General features: G+C 31.3%; 1 protein-coding gene across 1 annotated transcript; it reads right to left on the bottom strand.

Moving 5' to 3' along the window:
* Positions 1-1,556: 1,556 nt before the first annotated feature.
* On the bottom strand, positions 1,557-21,126 carry LOC136272885 (uncharacterized). The gene is made up of 24 exons (XM_066075866.1): positions 21,022-21,126; positions 17,934-18,063; positions 15,241-15,390; positions 15,026-15,112; positions 14,863-14,892; positions 14,553-14,636; positions 13,603-13,686; positions 13,396-13,479; positions 12,945-12,998; positions 11,883-11,969; positions 10,772-10,858; positions 9,034-9,138; positions 8,835-8,912; positions 7,007-7,108; positions 6,537-6,764; positions 6,235-6,393; positions 5,970-6,158; positions 5,675-5,842; positions 5,361-5,519; positions 4,940-5,107; positions 4,655-4,853; positions 4,455-4,541; positions 4,240-4,335; positions 1,557-3,371 (listed from the first exon to the last, which is right to left on the bottom strand). Exons 2-24 carry the CDS (start codon positions 18,002-18,004, stop codon positions 3,078-3,080), a joined length of 2,850 nt encoding a protein of 949 aa, XP_065931938.1. The 5' UTR covers positions 18,005-18,063; positions 21,022-21,126; the 3' UTR covers positions 1,557-3,077.
* Between the last annotated feature and the right edge of the window lie 477 nt (positions 21,127-21,603).

The raw sequence follows: 21,603 nt of genomic DNA, 5'->3' as shown, positions 1-21,603 counted from the left end.
TGTAAATATTGGCATTTCTGTTACAGTGGTTCTTAAGAAGAATTGGTCCAAGGGTCACGGTTTTTGCAATTTAGAATTTTCATTATATATACAAGCTTTTATGTAAATATTGGCATTTCTGGTGCAGTGGTTCTTGAGAAGAAGATTTTTAAACATTTTTACTATGTTTTTCTATATTAGACTTTGAACCCCACCTGGGGCCCTAGTTTTGGTTCGGGGGTCACGATTTTTGCAATTTAGAATCTTTACTACCTTCGGTTCAGGTGACCTAAAAAGTCCAGTTTATCTGTTTTGAAACGCCCCTCTAACGCTTCGTGTTTCAATACACATCCAAAATGAAGTCTGCGGGGATTTTGCATTGCAAACGACATGAAAACTACCCAGATGATAATGATGAAAATTCGCAGGATTTATTCAAACAATAAAACGCGTCCTTTGGTGATTCATGCGGGGTATGAAGGTGTCGACATTGCAGGAAAAAAACATTACCCGCGCTAGTGGGTTATTAATTTTTTTCTGCAATGATCGCTACCTGCATTACCCGAATGCATCATTTAAAAAACATTTTATTTTTTATATTTACATCTTTCTTTTAACAAATTAATTAATTGATCGTGTACATCAGTACGTTAGATAAAGGAAACAGCAAAATCGTCGTCCTATGGGAATTTGAGTCTGACATCATCATGAGTATTTCGTGCAGTCCGAGATTTTTCTTAGGTCGCTGTATGTTTCGACCAGTCGCTAAACGGGGCGTGTAGATTTCAGCTGCTGTTTCTATAGAGCTATGAATTAACTATAAGTTTCCGTAGGAAACAGAGGGAATCATACTCGGTAGATGTAAAACTTTATTTATGATAAATTAAATCATAAATGAAGCATGATGAAAACATTTCATAAATAAACAAAAATTTCGTCTGGTGTTTTTTTTTAAATATTGATTGTCTATAGCGAGCAAAGCCCGTCGGTACAAAGCGCCGGTGTCATATAATTTAAGGTCCGCCCCGTAAAATGGTCCGGCCGGACCTTTAATGTTAACATTAAAGGTCCGGCTTCCCCCTATAAGAAAAGGTCCTACCCGTAGTCACTTGTTAATTTCTTAAAGTAATTATTCATTTTGCTCATGTACATAATATCTTAAAGATGTCTTTATTTGCATGATTTAATCAACCATTTCCGTATGGTACATGTAGGACTGTACGTATTACTAAATAAATTTCTTTGTGGGATAATATTGATAGCGGGTTAGATTTTGACCAATTGTATAAGAGTCTGAAAAAAGGAAAATCAGTGGTATTTTGACAATAATCTGCACACACCATTTAGTCCCTTTGTTTTTAAATCTCTTCCAGTGTATCTGTATTAATAGAGGGTTTCTCGGCAAGTAAAAATGGGTAAAAGAAGCCCTGCAGGCATTCACACCTGTGCTAATCAGAATACACCCCTGAACTGGGAAAGAAAAAATGTCTCCTCTGTAGTATTCTACACAACTAAGATTGTCTTATTTTTTTTTATCTCGTGCATTGTCTAATTTACAGTAGAACAGAAACTTATGATAATATACTAATAATTTATTCGCCTCTAGGTAAAATTATTACTACTTTATTATAAGTAATAAAAGGTGGCAAATGTGGATTACCGTAACAGAGGGTATACGTTGACAATATAGTGTATACATGTACGTGCTGTGGTACAGTAAATATAAGGGTGTGAAAAGACAAAAGAAATTAAATAGACGATAGGTGTCCCTATAATAAAAAGGTATGCTTTGATTGCATGACAACATGTAAAGTTTAAAAAAAAAATAATAAAAGTGATAATGTTGTAATAATCTCTCTCTCTCTCTCTCTCTCTCTCTCTCTCTCTCATGTTGGACATATCCCAAGAAAAGATCAGCAAGCACTGCAAGCCCTAACGACAACACCTGGGCGAAGGGAAAATTCAAGCTACTGTCCCTGTATAAACTGCATATGGCCACCAATTTCACGTACTCGCGAGAACAGGTGAAAAGTAATTTTAAGAACATAATACATTAAAAAGTTAAATAAAACAATATCTGCTAGAAGTTATTTTCATGAGAACATTTAAGAAAGACAATAATATACATATAATAAATACACAAATAATTTGATGAACAAAGTATGTACATGTATAGCTTACTAAAGACAATATATACTAGTATGCTCAAAACTGACCGGATTTCTTTAGAAATAACTGTACTTATACGTTGAAAAATAGATTTTCATTTTCTGCAAAACCTATAAAATCATCTCTCCATAACAAAACATGGGTGTCTACAATGTGTAAACTAGCTATTCTGAAAATATTTTTTTAAATATCAATTTCTCGGATGAGCTGATATGATCAAATGCTGTTGGTAGGAAAGATGATTTGAAAATATTTAGGCAACAATAAGAAAAGCTATAATTATGAGATTGTCTGTTAACATAAAATGTAGCAATGTATCTTGTTTTTATGTAAAATTTACAATAGCTATTTGTTTTTATAATAATATGAACTATAAATTATCAGATACGGGTTTCTTATTTATCATTATAGCAAATATGAAGATAAAAACTAAAAAAAAACTTTAATAAAGGGTTTCAATCAATCAGATTTGAGGGTTTGCAAATAATGAATAATATACAAGATGACTTTTTGACTTTTAGATGTCTGTCGAGTCTTGCTTTATGTTTGTTTACATATAACAAATACCACATCCACGCCAGTTTATAATACAGTCTGTTTAACAAATTGCAAGAATTAATGTTTTATTGGTGAAGATTTTTCTTGTTTTTGTTCTTTGGTTTTTAAAGAAAACACTTTTTTAAAAGAATAACAATTTTAATATTAAATAAAGTCAACTAGCAAATGATATAATTTGACAATTAAGCCCATACGAAAAAAACAGATACAAACAGATAAACATGATGAAAACAAAAAAAATCATAATATTGGATAGATACATGTATATTCAATAATAGTTCTGTTATATCATACAAGTTACCTAAGAAGAAATAAAAAGAAAAAACACATTCAAATAATGTTTGTGTCATCAAAGATGAAGAAGAGAAGAGTTATGGTGCAATCTTAGGTTGAGCTACACCTTTCGCCAACACCGGACCGTTTTCGTGCAAGTAAAGAGTAGGCCAGACAAGAAAGTCCAGGTATCCGCCAGTTTTTGTATACCTCTTCAGTACGTCTGCGTTGAATGTCGATCCACATCTAAATTCGAACCGCACAAAAAGGGGCGGATCCCGGATTCTCATCTTCCAACTCAGACTTGCACACTGACGAGCGAACTGCTTGGTCAATGGGCACGCAGCAACGTCAACGCTCTTCATGATGGAGGGGAGTTTGGATATCAGCATCTGCACAAATAACAATGTAAAGAATAACATTAACTAGAAGGACCGAGCTCACAAATGATACCCCCTCCCCCGCAAAGAAAATATAATAACTCAAGTATTTCTCTACTTAACTGAATTAATGCACCATTTTTTCATATAGAAACCTTGAACTTGCAAAATTGACCAAAGCTTAAGGTCATGGCATATTTCCAGATCTTATTTTGAAGTAAGAACCTTCTAATCATTTTCCATGACAAAATATGGCCTAAACACAACCATGCATTGTTTTGACAATCACCTTTAACTTGGTTAAAGGTCATGAAACACCCTCAGGTCATAAGCAATCTTAAAGGGATATAGAAAATTCTACTGTTTTTTTCAATAAAAAAGAATAAGGCAGACATAAATTATGAACGTTTTCTTCCAATGATCTTTGACTTGCCCAAGTGACCTTGATTCAAAAACATGACACACCCTCAAGTCATAAGCAATCTTTGTGTGATATATGAATTTCCAACGTTTCTCTATAAAAAATATATAAACCAGACAGAAATATGCACTTTTCCTTCAAGTGACCTTAAGCTTACGAAAATGATCTTGTGTCAAAATCATGACACACCCTCATGTCATCAGCAAACTCTGTGTGAACTTCAAATTCTTCTCTATGAGAAAGATATGGAATGGACACGATTGCACATAGGCAGAGAAGGGCAGATGGATAGACAGACAGGCAAACAAGTTGATTCCTATATACCCCCTACACTGGAGGTTGGGGTTGTGGTTTCATTTACTATCAATTATTTTTATACTTATTATATTACAACTTATTTTATATATAATAATTGATTATGAAATACAATGTATTTTACTGTTTGACAGATATACTTACCTCTTCAACGACCGAACAACAAGCAGTGCTAAGTGAGATCCTTAGATCAGCAAGAACTTTCTGTATCTCAACGTTTGTACTTGTGATTTGACGGCTCTAATAACGAAATGCATTAAGCATACATAATTCATATACTAATGCTTACTTAATGATATAATACTTTTAGTTCTGCTAATATGTGTAACAGTTTATGTCAATCAAATTAATATTAATACCTCTGTTTCGTTTGTTAATGTGAAAACTGCCTGTCCAATTCTCGTTTCATAATTATTCTCTGTTAGGACACAAAATTTGTATGCCTCCTGTTAAAGGAAGATGTACAAGAACTTCAAAAACTGTTTTTAATTGCTCTAAATTTTTAGTGTTTTACTTAGATTGTTTTTTAAATTGTACAAGTACTGTATGGAAGCTCCACCTGAAAAATTCGCAGTAGAACTTTAATAGTTTCCTCTTCATTTTGGAAAGTATTATCAAGTTCCTCAAAAGCATCCGTCCATGCATTGTCATAAAGTTCCGAAAATTTCTCTGCTAACTTCGTGGGACGATCTGTGTCACTCAGATCTGTTATTGCTGCATTTCCATGTGTTAACTTAGCGCCAGCTACTTTGCTTAACCTGTGATGGAACGGGTTCAAATGAACTAAATTTTTGTTAAATGAAATAATTCTTAATTCTTCTTGATCAAAATAAATTCCAAGTACCTCGTAAGTGCGTCTTCTTTCTGTTTGGCTAAATCGTCAATATCACGTCGTAGTTGACTGTTTTCACCATGTAGTTCTCTTATTTTCCCTTGCAAACGTTTCGATTCGTCTTTCGCTAATAGGAGTTGATCATCGCAATTCGATTTCACTTTTTCAAGACTTCTCAGCCTGGATTAAAGTTTAAAGAAATTATCTTAATGAAATCGTTTGCGCACTTAATTTTTCATATGTTTGTTTCTATAATCATTAATAAATAATTAGGTTTCACTAAACAAAATACCTGGTTTTTTGTATGTACTGTTCTAAATTATAATTTCTTTAACTATTCATTGTATGAATAAATGATGAACGTTGAAGTAAAACAACCTACATTGTAATTTATACCACAAATCTTTAGGTAAAAAATTCATTATACGTGTACCTCGTGAGTGCGTCTTCCTTTTGTTTGCACAAGTCGTCAATATCGTTTTGCAGATGACTGTTTTCATTTAGAAGTTCTCTAATTTTTTCTTGCAAACGCTTCGATTCGTCCTTAGCTAATTGCAGTTTATTGTTGTCATTAGAGTTCACTTTTTCAAATCTATTATTGTATAAAGTAATGAATAAAAAATTCACAATGGATTGAATACATGTAATACTACAATGTTTTACATAGTAATACTATTTCTTTTTGTAATATTTTAGTAACATTGTGGATAAATGTAGAAGTTTGAATGAACAAATCCTAAATTATACCTCTCCAACCATTGTTGCTTTTCTTGTGCCATATTTGAAAGGCTTTCTTGGACTTTCTCAATATTTGCTTCCTTCTGTGTTATCTGTTTTTGTAAGTGCTGAATTACTACCCCTTTTGTCATGATATCATGTTTTAATAGTTTCACCTCTTTTTCAGCATCGGAATATCTAAATAAAAATGTAAGTATTTTAAAATCTAAAGTAATCAATCTTTTAAAATCTAATCTATTGTTGCCCAAACACGTGAAAAATAACTGACATTACGACCACCTCATTGGTACACATTTCAATTTACCTTGCAAGGGCAATGTCTTTCTCTTTGGACAAAGTAGCAATGTCCAATTTAAATTTGTCATTGCCATTTGCTACAGTGTCTTTTAATTCCTTTAAGTACTTCAAATCAACTGTAGTTTTCATCTTGTATTCTTCAAGATGTTTTATCTTGGCATTTAGTTCATTCACTTCATTTTCCAGACGCCGATTTCTAGAAAATAAAAATTCACCATAAACATTTTTTCATATCACGCATTTATTTCCTATATTAAAACCAAATCTTATACTTTTCAAACAAGCTTTTCCTCTCTGCTAAAAATTTTTCCTGCATTTTTCTTTCTTCTTCCTTGTCTTGAATACTTTTTTCTTTCAATCTCTGTATTTCTCCTTGTTTTCCATGGAGCTCGGTCTGTAATATTTTCACTTCGTCTGCAGCATTGGAATTCCTTAATAACAATATTCAAAAACTTATTTTTTCGTTTTAAAATAATGTAAAGATATGATTATTTCATTTTAATCTATCTAATAATTTGCTGAATTTTGTTCTAGGCACGAAACGTGCAAATGTACTTAAAATTGTTTATCATACCTTGCATACAAATTGTGCTCATCTTTTGACACAGGATCAATATTTTTCTGTAACTGTATATTTCTGTTTTCTAACTGTCTAATTCTCATTTGTAAAATATCAATATCTTCTTTTTTCATGTCAAGTTCTTTCTTGACTTCTTCTTGTTTTTTCTCCGAAATGAGAAGGTTCATTTCATCACTCAAATACTGATTTTTTTGCAACAATTTGTGCATCTCACTGTCCTTTCTACAAACAATTAAAATAACAAAATCGTGAAAAGTTTAAATATTGGGGTTTTATTTAAATTTCAAAATGTTACCTCAATTTCTTTTTCTGAAGCATTTGCATTTCTCCAAAATTGAAGTTCATGTCTTTTCAAACTAATGTACAAAAATGGATTCCATGTTCATGCATTTAAAACAGATGTAATTGTTTCAGGCATGTACACAAAATAATGGTTTTTCAAAAGCGTGTTATTAAATTCTTACATTTTTATTTCCTTTTCCTTTTCCTTCAGTTGGTTTTTAAGTTCTTGGTTTTCCTCTCTGGTTTTTCGAAGTTGGTTGTGAAGTTCATTTAAGCTTGTTTTTCTGAAGAAAAAAAACACGTTTGTTAAATATACTTATTTGTATCATGCAGTTTTATTTCTCAAAGAATGTTTTATCACAATATCATATACATATGCATATCTTTTACTGCGTTATCTTATGCTATAAAATACAATTTGTATGATGTGCAATGATAAATTAAAATAATAAGCTTAATGATATGGTATGCTATGTTTTACTTTGCGATTTGAATGTACAAACATTAAATAAATATTTTTAAAAACAGTCAATAATGCGTGCTGAATTTTTTGATGTATTTTTTTCTCGAGAGTTTCTATTAATTTATTTTTTTTTTATCAATGCCAATTGAATAATGTGAAATATTGGATAATATTATCATTATCCAGTTGATCTCATAAAAACATTTTTAAAAGCCCATTAACACCGAGTTGAAAGTTTTTTGTATGCTGTGCATTGCTATGGTAAACAAATGAGAATTAAATGAAATGCTTCGACATTTCAATGCTGTGCGATAAAAATTAAAAGCTATGCTTAGCTATCGTGTATGATGTAAAAGACATTTTAATCGAAAGAAGTACAATCTATCATATGTCAAAATGTTATGTAATTTAACATAATATAGCTTCATGATATGGAAATATACAATCTTATAACGTTAAGTTTTTATCATGATACAATGTTACATTTTAAAACAAGAAACAGCATCAAGATATCATAGCATGATACAATACAACATGTATTTATATCAAATGATACAATATATTATCGTGTCATGTGATACAATTTTGTATCCTGTTACTTGTACAATGAAATATTGTAAAATATGAAATAATATCGTATAAATGATACAGTATTGTATCACATACATACATCATAGCGTACAATATGCATCTTTTTAATATTGTATTGTATCATATCAAAATTGTTATATTATTAAATATTAACATTATGATATACATTATCAAATAATGTATTATTTTAATAATACAATATGACAGTAACATGACTTGAGTGAAAGTATTCCTATCAAATATGGTAAAATGAAATATGACATTTAAGTTTTAGTATCTTATAACATGATACAGATCTTTAACTTTGATTTTGATATAAAAGTTTATAGTGGTCTCATCTTGAAAGCAGAATTCTTAGACTTTTGTTCATTTTAGTGAATAAAAGAAGATTAAACACAAATGTATCTAAGAATATTGAGCAAATATGATGAAAACAGTAACCTATGACAGACTAAATCAAAAAATAATCAATTTCATTTGTTTGCCTTATTATTTTTTTTTTAAATCACAGATCAATTGTAATTCTGTGTAAACGCATATTTCTGCTGAATTTTGTTTTGGTGTTTTAGTCGAAATTCAAGCGACTTAAACCGTTACTTTGTTGCTCAATTGTAAGTGTACTTGTTTCCCGTATATATGCGCAAAACGCTCGATCCGTTATTGAAAAGGGTAGAAATAAAAAGGTTTTTTTAATACCTAGGGCCCGTCCAATATCAGTAGGATTTTTTCTGAGGCTGTCGATCTGTGCATATTCATGTATGATGAAAATAAACAATTTAGCTTTAAAAAATTCTAAAGAATTAAATTGAGGTACAAATGCCTTAAATTATCATGAATGACAGCGAATATTTGTATTTGAAACAGTGTAAGCCATTACTCTCATTTAAGTCATTTATTAAAGTTATAACACATACAGAATAAATATTGTTTAACTTGAAAGTATAGAAAAATCTTACAGGCCTGTAATTTCTTTCTTCAGGTCCCCAGTTTCTTTTTCTGCAGCTTCTCGGTATTGACTTTCTTGTCTTTTCAAACTAATAATATGAATATCGATTCCATATACATATTATTAAATACATGCATTAAAACAGACTTAATTGTTTCAGGCATGTACTCAAAATAATGGTCTTTCAAAGCGTGTGATTAAATTCTTACAATTCTATTTCGATTTCTTTTCCCTTCATTTGGTTTGTAATTTCTTGGTTTACCTCTTTGGTTTTTTGAAGTGTGTTGTAAAGTTCATTTGGGAAGCATGATTTTCTGTAAAACACGTTTGTCAAATACTTCGTATACTTTTTTGAATAATACAGTTCCATTTGTCGAAGAATGTTTTATCACCATATCATATGTATATGCATATCTTTTACAGTGTTAAGCTATGGTATGCAAATTGTATGATATGCGATGAGAAATTAAAATAAAAGGCTTATTGATATGGTAAGCCATGTTTTGCTGTGAGATTTGAACAAATACATCTCCATGTAAAAAACAATGAATAAATTTTTTTTTTAAACTGTACATTATGCGTGCAAAATGTCTGTGGCATTTTTTCTCGAGAGTTTGTATTTTATTCTTGCTTATGTTAATTTATCTTTAAATGAACATTAAATGATATGCTTTGGGATTTCAATGCTATGGTATGAGATTTCAATGTTGTGCGATAAAAATTAAAGCTACGCTTCGCCATTGCGTATGATTTAAAAGACATACTCGAATCGACTGAAAAACAATCTATCATATGTCAATATGTTATATAATTTTAAAAAATTAAACTTCATGATATTAAACGATACACTACCATATAATAAAGTTTTTACCATGATACAACGTTACATTTTATAATATGAAACAGTATAAACATACTACAGCATGATACATTATTATGCAAATATTGACTGGAGTTGAGGGCAACATTGATTGTATTAGCCCCCGAAGGACGAAATAACTCTTGGTTTAATAGAAATATTTATTTTTGTCCCAAGGGGGCTAATATAATCAATGTTGCCCGAAAACACAGTCAATATTTGTTTTGTTATATGAAGAAACAAACCAAAATTTAAGAAAGTAATTGAAAACAGATAATTTTCTCAGCTCAACAAAGAATTCACGAATCAATTTTGTGCAAAGTCTATTTCCAAAATATCCTCAGCATCAAACGGTCACTGCTGATATTCCGCCGACCGTAAGAATTTACATACAGATGATCTACCTGATCTTACTTCACAGTAATTCGCAAATTCTTATATCCGTTATGATAGCCGCATTGCGCGTCCGTTGTTTACTTGCCTTGACTGACGTCACCATGTTTTGGAGTCGCGAAGAGTTATTTACGTCATCTTTTAAGAATCAACAAATCAGAGGCGATTATTCGAAATAGAGGGAATGTTCTCTAGAAATTATTCCTAGCCGGTCAATATATAAAAAAAATATTGACCGGTCAATATTTTTCGGACGAGCTAATATTACAATTATAGACTATTCGTCTATATAGAGTTATATAGTGAGAATATACTACTGAATATAACAATGTATTATATCACACAATACAATATCGCATCATGTCATGTGATACAAAATTGCATCGTGTTACTTTCACTATATAATATACTGTATTGTAACATATCAAAATTGTATCATATCATATGATACAAACATATATTATTTCAATTATATAATATTACATTTACAAGACTTGAGTGAAAGTATTCAAATCAAATATTGTAAAAGAAAATATGACATCTTATTTTTAGTATTTGATATTATGATACAGATCATTAATTTTGATTTAGATATAAAGGTTTTAAGTAATCTCATCTTTAAAGCAGAATTCCAGGATTTTGTTCATTTAAGTGAATCAAAGTAGTTTTAAAACGAAAGTTTTGAAAAATCTTACAGACGTGTAATTTCTTTCTTCAAGTCCTCAATTTCTTTTTTTGCAGCAATTGCTTCTCTCTGGTATTCACTGTTTTGTCTTTTCAAACTAATAATATAAATATTGCTTCCATAATTATATTATTAAATACATGCATTAAAAATACATAATTGTTTCAGGCATGTACTCAAAAGAATGTTTTTTTTAAAGCGTGTAGTTATGGATGATGGAAATGATGGAAACAGTAAAGAAAGTAAAGAAAATAAATCAATTTCATTCGTTTGCCATATTTTTTTTTTTTTTTTTATTTATTTTTTTTTTTTTAATTCCATGTAAAAGTATATTTCTTCTGAATTTTGTGTAGTGTTTTTCGATTTAAGGAGGCAGACTACAGTTTTCAATGCGCATGTTTTTGCGCATTCTAGTATAATACAGAGTCTTTATAATTCTTATGAAAGTTTTTTAATATCATTTATAAAATTAAACACATTAAACAAAATAAAGATAAAAAAATTTTAGATTGTTTAAGGAAAAGTTAATTTTTTTAACGATTTTTCCGTTGTACAGTAAGGGAACGTTGCCATTGTGCTTTTATAACGTTATGATAAAAGGAGTACGCTGAGAAATAACATTAAAAAAATGTAAAAATCGTAAATTGTTGATATGTTATACACAGAATAATGCTATCCTTAAGGACATTTTCCCTATTTTTGGAATAAATTCATTACACAAATCTTTGTTCGCAATACTCAAAATATAATGCAATTTAATATTTTGATATAGGCCCAACTAAAACCAGACAGTAGAATTTGGGGGGTTTTTTCATACAAGGCAGTAAATGATATTACTAATAATATATAACAGTTTGAATATAAAATCTACAGTACTATTTTTTTTGTCTGCTTCGAAGTTGGGAAAATGACAGTTTCCTATATATTCCTTTAGTAATGTACTTCCATTTTGAGATAGCCCCTGAAAAGAACCAGAAGGTCGATTTTCTTGAAACTTCGTAAATAAACTAGAGTTGGTGTTAATGGCATAAAGATAAAAAATAAAGAGTTTTATTATTGCTGTTAATTTCCGCAAAAAAAACCCAAGTCGGCCTCCATAAAGATTATTTTTTTTTAAAAACCTTTCGTCCGAAAATGAAAACATGCTTCGTTCTCTATCTCGAAGTTCTTGTTCAAGTTGATAGTTTACCGCAGTTAGCTCATGATATCTGTGTAAAAAGAACAAACAGATGTGTTCACATTTCAGTCAGTTCAAATTATTATTTATTGACAAACTCAAAAACTGTGAACAATTGATAACAAGAGGCCCATGGGCAACATCACTCACCTGAGCAACAATAGACATATAAGAATCAGCTTTATGGAGCCTTATACATATATCTAAATAATGACATATAATATCTCGTGTATTAAATTCTTATGTTTATAATTGAGCCCTTTTGTAACAGGATGATTTTACAGTCATATCACATATTGAGCATTAGAGTTCTCGAGAAGATCTTAACATATGTTTATATATATGGATTACAATGTATAAACCTACACCAAATTTTGAACTGCTTGTGAGGCCCAAGAATTTAAAGAATTAACAATATGTCAAAATGCTAATATACAAGTAAAACCATATATAATAACATTTGAGTTTTTGTGAATAATTTACATGTAAATGTCTTCCTTTGTAATATTGGACCCCCACCCCACCCCATTGTGGCCCAACCCTACTCCTGAAGTTTATGATTTTGACCAATTTTATATCTTACTATCTGTACTGAATTAAAGTTACAGCTTTTGTAGGCAAATTGTGTTTAAGAAGATTATTTTTAAAGATTTTTCCCCACATATTCCCTATATACTAGTAGTTCTATGTAAAAATTTGACACCCCCCCCCCCAATTTTAGCCCCACCTTACCCTGGGTGTCATGATTTCAACATTTCAACTTGAATCGTCCCTACATGAGTATGCTTCCACACAAGCTACAGTTTTTCTGGACGATCGTTTTCTTAGTAGAAGATTGTTAAAGATTTTTCTCTTTACATTTGACCTCTCACTGTGGCCGAAAATGTAAATAGTTTACAGACAGACGGACGGACGCCGGACAAAAATTGATCATAAAAGCTCACTTGAGCTTTTAGCTCAGGTGAGCTAAAAACTGATTTCACAATATTTACTTTTTTGAATTTACCTTGTACTGAAAACTCTACATTTCTCGGTCACTTTCTTTAGTTCAGAGCGAAGCCTTTATAGTTGGAATATATGAACATTTGTTTTATAAGGTTTTTTGTTAGTGTAAAAGTCGTTTTACATTCATAAATCATTAATACATAAAATGCAAAATCAAATCATACGAGTATGCTTCAATAAACAATGTTCTTACGTTCATTATGAAAATTTCGTGATACATAAGTGTAACGTTTCTTAAAATATGTCCCACATGGTGAGATAATAATAAAATATTTATTATGATATATTACAATTTAGTGTACTAATTCTTAATCATCATCATTTTATCATAATCTAAAAGACCCAGCAAATTAAAGATCACTGGAATTAACTACGTTTAAATCTATCTCATTCATATTCATGGTGTTTTATGCTCATTAGTAGAGTCTTAATATTTCTTGTTCTGCCTTTACCAGCTATTGTCAAATTCTTCTTCCAAAAGTCTTTGCTTCATTTTCATTACATCGTTTTCTTTCTTTTCCAAGTCTTCTTCAAGCCTGTTAACAATATGCATGTAATTGGTATGGTAAGATACAAATAAACAGCCTAAATAATAAAAAAAAACATATCCACATACATGTAATATTATTTACTAAGGAAAGAATTATTTATTTCTTTACCATTTCAGTGCTGAGTCCTTCTTCTGTATCCTACTCTTTAGATCCCAAACCTCATTTTCCTTTTCGCTGATTTTTCTTTCTAAGCTAAAAATCATGAATTTAAAAGTGGAAAAATCAATTTTCATTATCTAAGGTCATATCAACAAGACAGTAATACAATATGACGCAAACCTGCACCATTCATGACCAGTCAAGACTAATTTAAATCAAGATCATCTTTTAAACTGTGCCCACGTAATCTGTGCATATTTCACTTAAGAGAATCGTCGTTTTCAACTTGTTTTGATGCAAGAAATAGATAGTTACATCGTACCAAATATTGAAATAGCTCTATTCAATGTCTTTGTGATTATATTCCGAGAACTCCAAATCGTTCCTAAATAATTCTACAATTACGTATTTTATGCTTAGGGGATATACGATTTTCATCAAACAAATATTTGAGTTAACTTTTAGCATTGGCATCTCAAAGTATCATTACGTTGATTTTTGTTCCTTATTACATGTTTTTTTAAAACCTTAAACAGTAGCTAATAGGTACACGAGAAACAATAGACCTTTTTTAAAAAGAGAACTGTGGTTTCATCAATATTAGATGAATACCAATTTTCGTGGATTTCGTTGTTATGTTAATAATAAGCATTTTGTATTGTTGGGATCATTGGCCACGAATTTATGCATCCTTGAAACTGTGATTTTCACTTTATCCATGAATATCGATTCCCGCGAATATGAATGAAACCAAAGTATTGATTTTGAAATACTAATGGAGAGGGGCATGAACAGCCCTATTCTTCTCTAGATGAAAAAAAATCAAGTCAGACATGACTAAAATACAGTTCAAATCACAACTTTTAAAACTTTTTTGTTTAATATATAAAGTTTGTATTCTTGCAAATGCCCTAATATTTCTAATTCAAAAATGAGACGACGTACTAGTATCTACTTACTCGGCATTATCATCAAGTGACCTGTGGTACCTTTCACGGACGAAATCTACCTTTTCAAAAGGAGTGTAGCTAGTGTCCCAGACTCTGAAAAATTCGCATCATATAACCTACTATTAAAATCATCTTTTTTATAGTTTATTGTGGTGATCTAAATCATTCTTTAAGATAAATCTAAAAAACACTTCACAGACGTTTTACACATCTTCTCGTGTATATAGTTATATATAGATATTTTGTCACAAAAGTCCGGGGATCTAGCTCAGTATTCTATTGACGATCGAGTTATCAACATTCATTGTAATATTTATACCTTTCCTCCGTTAAAAGTTTTCCTTTCAACCTTTTAATGAAATAAAAATATGAAACATTACAAGTTTTACATCAATGATTCGATTTTTGGAAATATACTAGTAATTAATAAATCAAAACTTTAATTCAAAATTATCAAGTTGTGAAATGCATATGGTTTATACCGTTGGTTTTCATAGTACAAATCATCCATTGTCTTTGAAACTCTATCAATCACCTCTGCTTCTTTATCTTTCAACATGTTTTCAACACTGCAAGAATGAAGAGATATTGAATTACAATGCAATACAAAAGACTAAAAAGAGAAAACACCCACAAACATACAGAGATTAGAAGACAGACAGACAGACAGACAGATACATAAAATAAATTACTGTACCTGGTCTCAAGCCAGTGGATTTCATGTAACAAATTCCTGTTCTCAATTTTTTGACTTGTACAGTTTTTGCAGATCTGGCGCCGCCGCAATGTTAATCTTAGGCCACTACATCTGGCAGATCTGCTGCTCTCATGCCAAGTGTAATCATTGCTAAAAGAAAGAAGCCTTACCGGTAGATTTGTATGTAAATGACTTTATTAACTTCCTCTGTCAACAAAATACAGTAAGTAAATCAAAAGCAATCCAGTGCATCGAGTGATCAACATTTTTTTCTTGTAAGTAAAACACATCGAATCGAATCGTCATAAACATGCGCGGATATCGAAATTGTTGTTGTGGGGTGAATTTGTTCTAGTGGGGTAGGATGGGGGCAATGATGGGGGGGGGGGGGCAATGATTTTGTGTTTTCCACTTGGAGGGGGTCCGAGGCCTATATTCGGTAATTTTACTTCGTTCAGAAGATGGGGGGATAAGATAGCGCAAATGCCCATTTGATATAGGTGAAAAATACAAATTTCATGTTTTCCTATTAAATCTATTTGATAATGTTATAACAGAGACATAGATAACATTGTAACATAATAATGACATGTTATTTAAGTCTCTGGCTATAATAAAAGTTTGCAAAAGCACAGTTTCTAACTATTCCAACTACATGTATTTTAACAAACGATAAGAAAATATATTGCCTTTTGTTTTGGTGTCATCGAACCCACAACCTAAAAAGTCTAGTTATATAAGGTATAATGTTTTGTGATCAACCATTGAGCCATTTCAGTCACAACAAAGTGTGTATTTAAACGCTATACTACTATGCGACTTTGAATTTGAATGAATTTACAGGCATGAATTATTTTTCTAAAACGTTCAATTATTGGGATGCAATATGATATATTTAATGTACAGTGGGCCATCTAACCACGTTTTGATGCGGTTATAGCGTATACGCTATATGCTTTATGTCATGTAACCAAACTATTACTCAACCCGTAAGCTTCGTGAGAGCGCTTCGTATGATAAACCAAAATATTGCGAGTACTAAATGCTAGGCTAGTTTGATATATGCTTTTTTCAAGAATGACAAATCATCCTTTATTTTTCAAAATCAATGTATAAAGATAAAAAATGAAACACATTGGTATTCCAAGACAGTGAGGATATTGACTTGTCTTACACTAAAATGTTACTCTTCTTCTTTTAATTTTTAAATTAATCTCCCGGCAAATTAAATAACTGCTGGACAATCGATGTTTGAACTTATTTCAACAGCTGTATGTGCATGTGAATGATTATTTTCTAACAAGTCATTAACATCTCTTTGTTATTGAAAAAAGCAATGGATGTCAAAAACAACGATATTGGGAATAATTTTAAGACTTGAAAGAGTACTGTTGGGCAAAGTGTGCTTGAACCCTAATAAAGAATGTGTTGTTTTGGGCTAACTGTGCTGAAAACCCACACAAAAGTGGAGTGTGTGATGTCGGTATAACTGTGTTGGGTTTCCACACGTTGGTATTGATTTTGTGAACAGAATAATTATTACATAGGACTGTCCGTTCTGGAACTCCTGGTTTTCATTGAAATACCATATACAACTTATGGAACTTTTGGTTTGTTTGGTTTTTTTTTTGGTTTTTTTTTTTGGGGGGGGGGTAGTTTTTATTCAGCGTTTACTTGAGCTAGTGTAACGAACTGAGCTTTCCCCGGAATTCACCATATGGAATTTAAGAACCGTTACATTACAATTTAAAATTCAAATCAAATACAAGATACATTCACGAAAGTTGGGGAGTATTTTAGAAGAAAGTCTAGGTGCATCCTACTGTGTTAACCACAACTTAACGATAACAAATTCAAGCTTAAACGTGAATGGTTAATCTTGTATTGGGACACTATCAAGCCATAATATGAATTTTTTCCCAATAACTTGAAAAAATCTTGCTAACTGCTTTCCAGTACTTTCAGTACTTTGATTGTTGACTGATATCGATTTATTTTCCATTAGACCTTATTTAGACTGTGACAAACTCTATAATAAAAGAGGTATTGATGTTCTAAAAATGACACTATTTGGAGGTTTTTATACGCATACCCAGTTTAAATTAACATATTCCAAGTATTGAACATATTCAAGTTATGTTAAATGTACATTGTTTTCAAGGATTTTTTTAATTATCAGATTTGTTGATATTTTTATATCTGTCCTTAAACATGAAGGCATTTTACACGTCTTATTCACCCACCTTATTTGATAAGTTTGAATTTTCTAGGGGGAACTCACATCTGCAAATGTATATCGATCTTGCATTTACACTCATTTTTTAAATATTAAAATTTACAACACATCAAAGCCCATCATCACAGTCAGGGGTCACGTGTACACTCATGAAACTATACATTAAAGATTAGTACATAGACTTATGTATTCGGGAATCCAGAAAATTCTTCAAGGCAATATAAACGGGGAGGGGTCCTTTTCAATCCGCGCATGCATATGATGGGTGTTTGATCTAGAAAATCCTACAACCATATTAACATCTTTGTTTTGTTTTTGGTTTTTTTTTTTGGGGGGGGGGGTTGGGGGGTTGTTGTTGTTGTTGTTTTTTTATTATTTATTTATTGTGGTTTTTTTTCTTTCTTGGTTTTTTAGTGGATTCTGTAAAATCAGGCACATGTGTTATGATAGCACTCACTTGTACAATCTGTGGGGAGACTGTGCCGACACCGGGCGTCGTGGTGACTTATTACAATATAAACTATACATAGTGGAAAAACTGCTATACAACGGTGCATCCCATCATTGTCGTTCTTTTGCAGTGCATTCTGTAAAACAATCCAATAAACTGGTTATGTAATAAATTGTTAAAAAGAGAGTAATACATACAGAATCTGTATCACATCCCATATCAACCCGAGACTCCAATATCAGCGTGATGGGTGTGATACAGATTTTGCCATGTGTTATTCTCTATGTACATGTAATGTACAATTACTTCTCATGCAGAAAATTAATAATTTAACCGGAATACTGGGCGACAGACTATGGTCTGGTACAAGGATAAATATCATCCTCTTTGTTTTCGTACTCAATGAAATGCTTGAAATCAAAATCAGACTCATTTAAACAATAAAATACTTTTTTGTGATTCATGCGGGTATAAAGGTAGTGACATTGCAAAAATACATAGCCCGTGTTAATTTTCTCTGCAATAATTTAAAAAAGCATTTCATTGTTTATATCTAAATTCTTTTTTTAATGTAGAATCAATCGTAAATAATAAGTAAAAGTAACTAAATTATTGTTAATGCTGTACGTTAGATAGAAGAAATAGTCAAATATTCTTATATGATATTTTGAGGCTTGAACATGATTATTATCCGTGATTTTCTTTGAAAATGGTCAGAATTGAATCGTGTAGATTTCAGCCCCGTCAGTCTCTATAAAGCCATGCATCACAACCGATTTGCTTAAATAGAGGAGAAAATACTTAGTGGATGTATTTATACATTTAAGAGTTTTGGATGTAGTATCTTTTGACTGTTCGTGACATGCACACATATATAGTTGAACAAAGTTATAAATTTTCTGAAAATTGGTGGTTTCCTTTATATTTTTCATGTACTTGATTTAGAATTATTCCAATACAATCAACAACATTAGATTATCACAAACACATACTACAAATACAAATAATATTCTCAGTACGAACGTCTCATCTGTCCTATTGATATACACGTATTTTAATATCTATAGACTAGACTGGACTAAGTTCTTTTGCGTCCACCCAATTAGTTATGAAGTTACAACTTATTTGTACATTGTATTCACCTTACTATTTTTCTTTAATAAACTTATGATTTATAAACTTCATTTGTGTAATTTACCTTGGTACAACTGATTTGTCTCCTCTGATACTTCTATGTACTACCGGAAGGTAATGGCTACATTAATACAAACCCAGATCGTTTGTTTACGCCTTACTTAAATTATTTGGCCATTGGGAACGTCTTAATTAACTTACTGTGTACAACAGGACAGTTCTGTGTTATCTTTTTAAACTTACTTGTCCCAAAAAGTACAAGTTGCTTGCGTTCATGTCATTGTATACTGATGATTATGTTGTTGTGTACCGTGTATTCCGTTACTTGTCTTCTTATGAACGCCGAACCAATAATTTGAATATTAAAAACCAACTTGTACATGAAAATTATCGTTTAAAAATTTGGTTTAAAAAAAACACAATACAGATCTAGAACAATAGTCGAGATTTCATGGTGGGAGTTGTGACGTAATGGAATGCGTTGCACTTCGTAACCGATAGGCTACTTTCCATTGACTTTGTGAGGAAGTATAATATCATGAAACATTCCATATGATTTTCCACGTCTACACTTACTATATGGTGCTTATAGACTCGATTTAGTGCATTAATGTCGGTAAATCGTGAGAGAATCTTTTTTTAGTTTTAAATATCCTAAGAAACATAAATGATGATATGTCTCTGAAACTATCAACAATGTACCTAATCATTTTTTAATCATATCGGATCGGAAATTTTTTTTTGTTAACTAAACCAATTTTTACCACAGCTTTTTCAAACTTGAATTTTCTGAATGAAATTAAGAATAAAGTCTGTTGCAAACGAGAAAAAGTCGAAGGGGGAGGGGTGTTGTTACCTCCCCCCTCCCCCGATGCTACATACCTGAAGTAGAACACTTTCAGCATGTTTCAAGCTTACTTTTTGGAGTTTCAACGAGGTCCAGGGATTCTTTGCGGAAATATATTTTCACCAAAGTAATGCTACCCCTACCCCTTTACTAACAGGAATTGAAAGAGACTGTCAATGTTAATTTATGTATTGAAGAAACGATTATTAACTCATTTTGGGCATTAGAGGTTTACCAAAGCCTCTTAGAGTCTATTTAGGGTTTTTTATTCGGGTGGAAGGTCTCACATGCACTAGTTTTTATAATTTGGTCAACACACTTCTGTACTATTTGATGTTCAGAAATTATAATCAATATTCGTTAAATATAGCAAACGGGGTTCCAACAGGTGTATAATGTAAACAATTAAAGAACTTAAAACTTTCTGTGGAAGCTGGTTGAGGGAAGGGGCACTGCCAAATATAGAAATAATACACAAATTCAAGACTTCTATTTGGAAGTAAATAATGCGCTTTGTCTGTGGGTTTTTTTCTTAATCTTTTTAACTGTCTGGTTTTTGTGTTTTATATTTCCTTTTATTACCACACTTCAAATCGAACCTAAATTTAAATATTTTCTCTTGAGGAGACAAAATTCGCAGATTGTTAAAATAAAGTTCATTATCCTGTTGCATGATATAATCAACCAAGCCCGCAAGAGAAGTCTCAGTTTGGATGAAATTATCACTATATATACACACGTTAGATTAAGCAAACAAACGATCCCTTAGATCCACCTCATTATAACATGTCTTCACATGATTCGAATTTTCAATAACGAAACTTAAATCTACTATATGAGACAACTAAGGAAAAACATATCAAATCTTGTGATCATCACTTGACGTTGTCAACAAGAACGGTTTTTTTCCCCGTCATTGGCATAAAATGATTTTGATCCAGATACATAACGTAGGTCCATCTCCTGTTATGAAAATGGATGTCTTTTTCAAAACTTCTGTCAGCTGGTAAAAAAAATAGCTACGAATAGGATGTAAATATTCAGAAGTGAGAATATATACACATGTAAGACACGTGTAATACCTAAAATTATTCATTAAATCTTAGATTTTACCTTGATCCCTATTTATTATACTGATTCTCTCTTCTCTCTTCTTTTTTACCTGCCATCTGTCAAATATACAGTTGCCAAGTCCTACTTTCGTTTTACATAATTTCTCGGAAATTTGGAAATTTTCAATGATTACTTACATGGATGACGAATTTCAAGAGTTAGATATGCCCATGAATAGTATTAAAAATTGCAAGGGACTCCAGTTGATAATATTTTCTTATCAGACCAATTAAATATTCATAAAACATATTTTTCCCCATGACTGCAGTAGATCTTGTTTGTAATTAGTTTGATATCTGATAATTAAAAAAAAATTTAAGGTAATAAATGTCCTATACAGTATAATTACATATACTTGGTCATTTGCCGTCTTTATACCTACCAACCTTGTATCAGTGTGTACATAATTATGTGTTGTGCATTGTACATGCATTTAGGTGACGTGTTAATAAAATAGCCAAGAGAAGATCACAGGTTACTATAATAGTATGATATACAACTTGATGAAGCCCAAAGCACCGGGTGTTTAAAAGAACTTTGTAATATGGTGCGCAAACCCATGATGATGAAGGGAAATTGAAG

This window comes from Magallana gigas, chromosome 2, assembly GCF_963853765.1.
Source record: "Magallana gigas chromosome 2, xbMagGiga1.1, whole genome shotgun sequence".
NCBI lineage: Eukaryota > Metazoa > Mollusca > Bivalvia > Ostreida > Ostreidae > Magallana > Magallana gigas.
The sequence above is the reverse complement of the archived record's forward strand: the minus strand, read 5'-3'. Positions and strand labels throughout refer to the sequence as shown.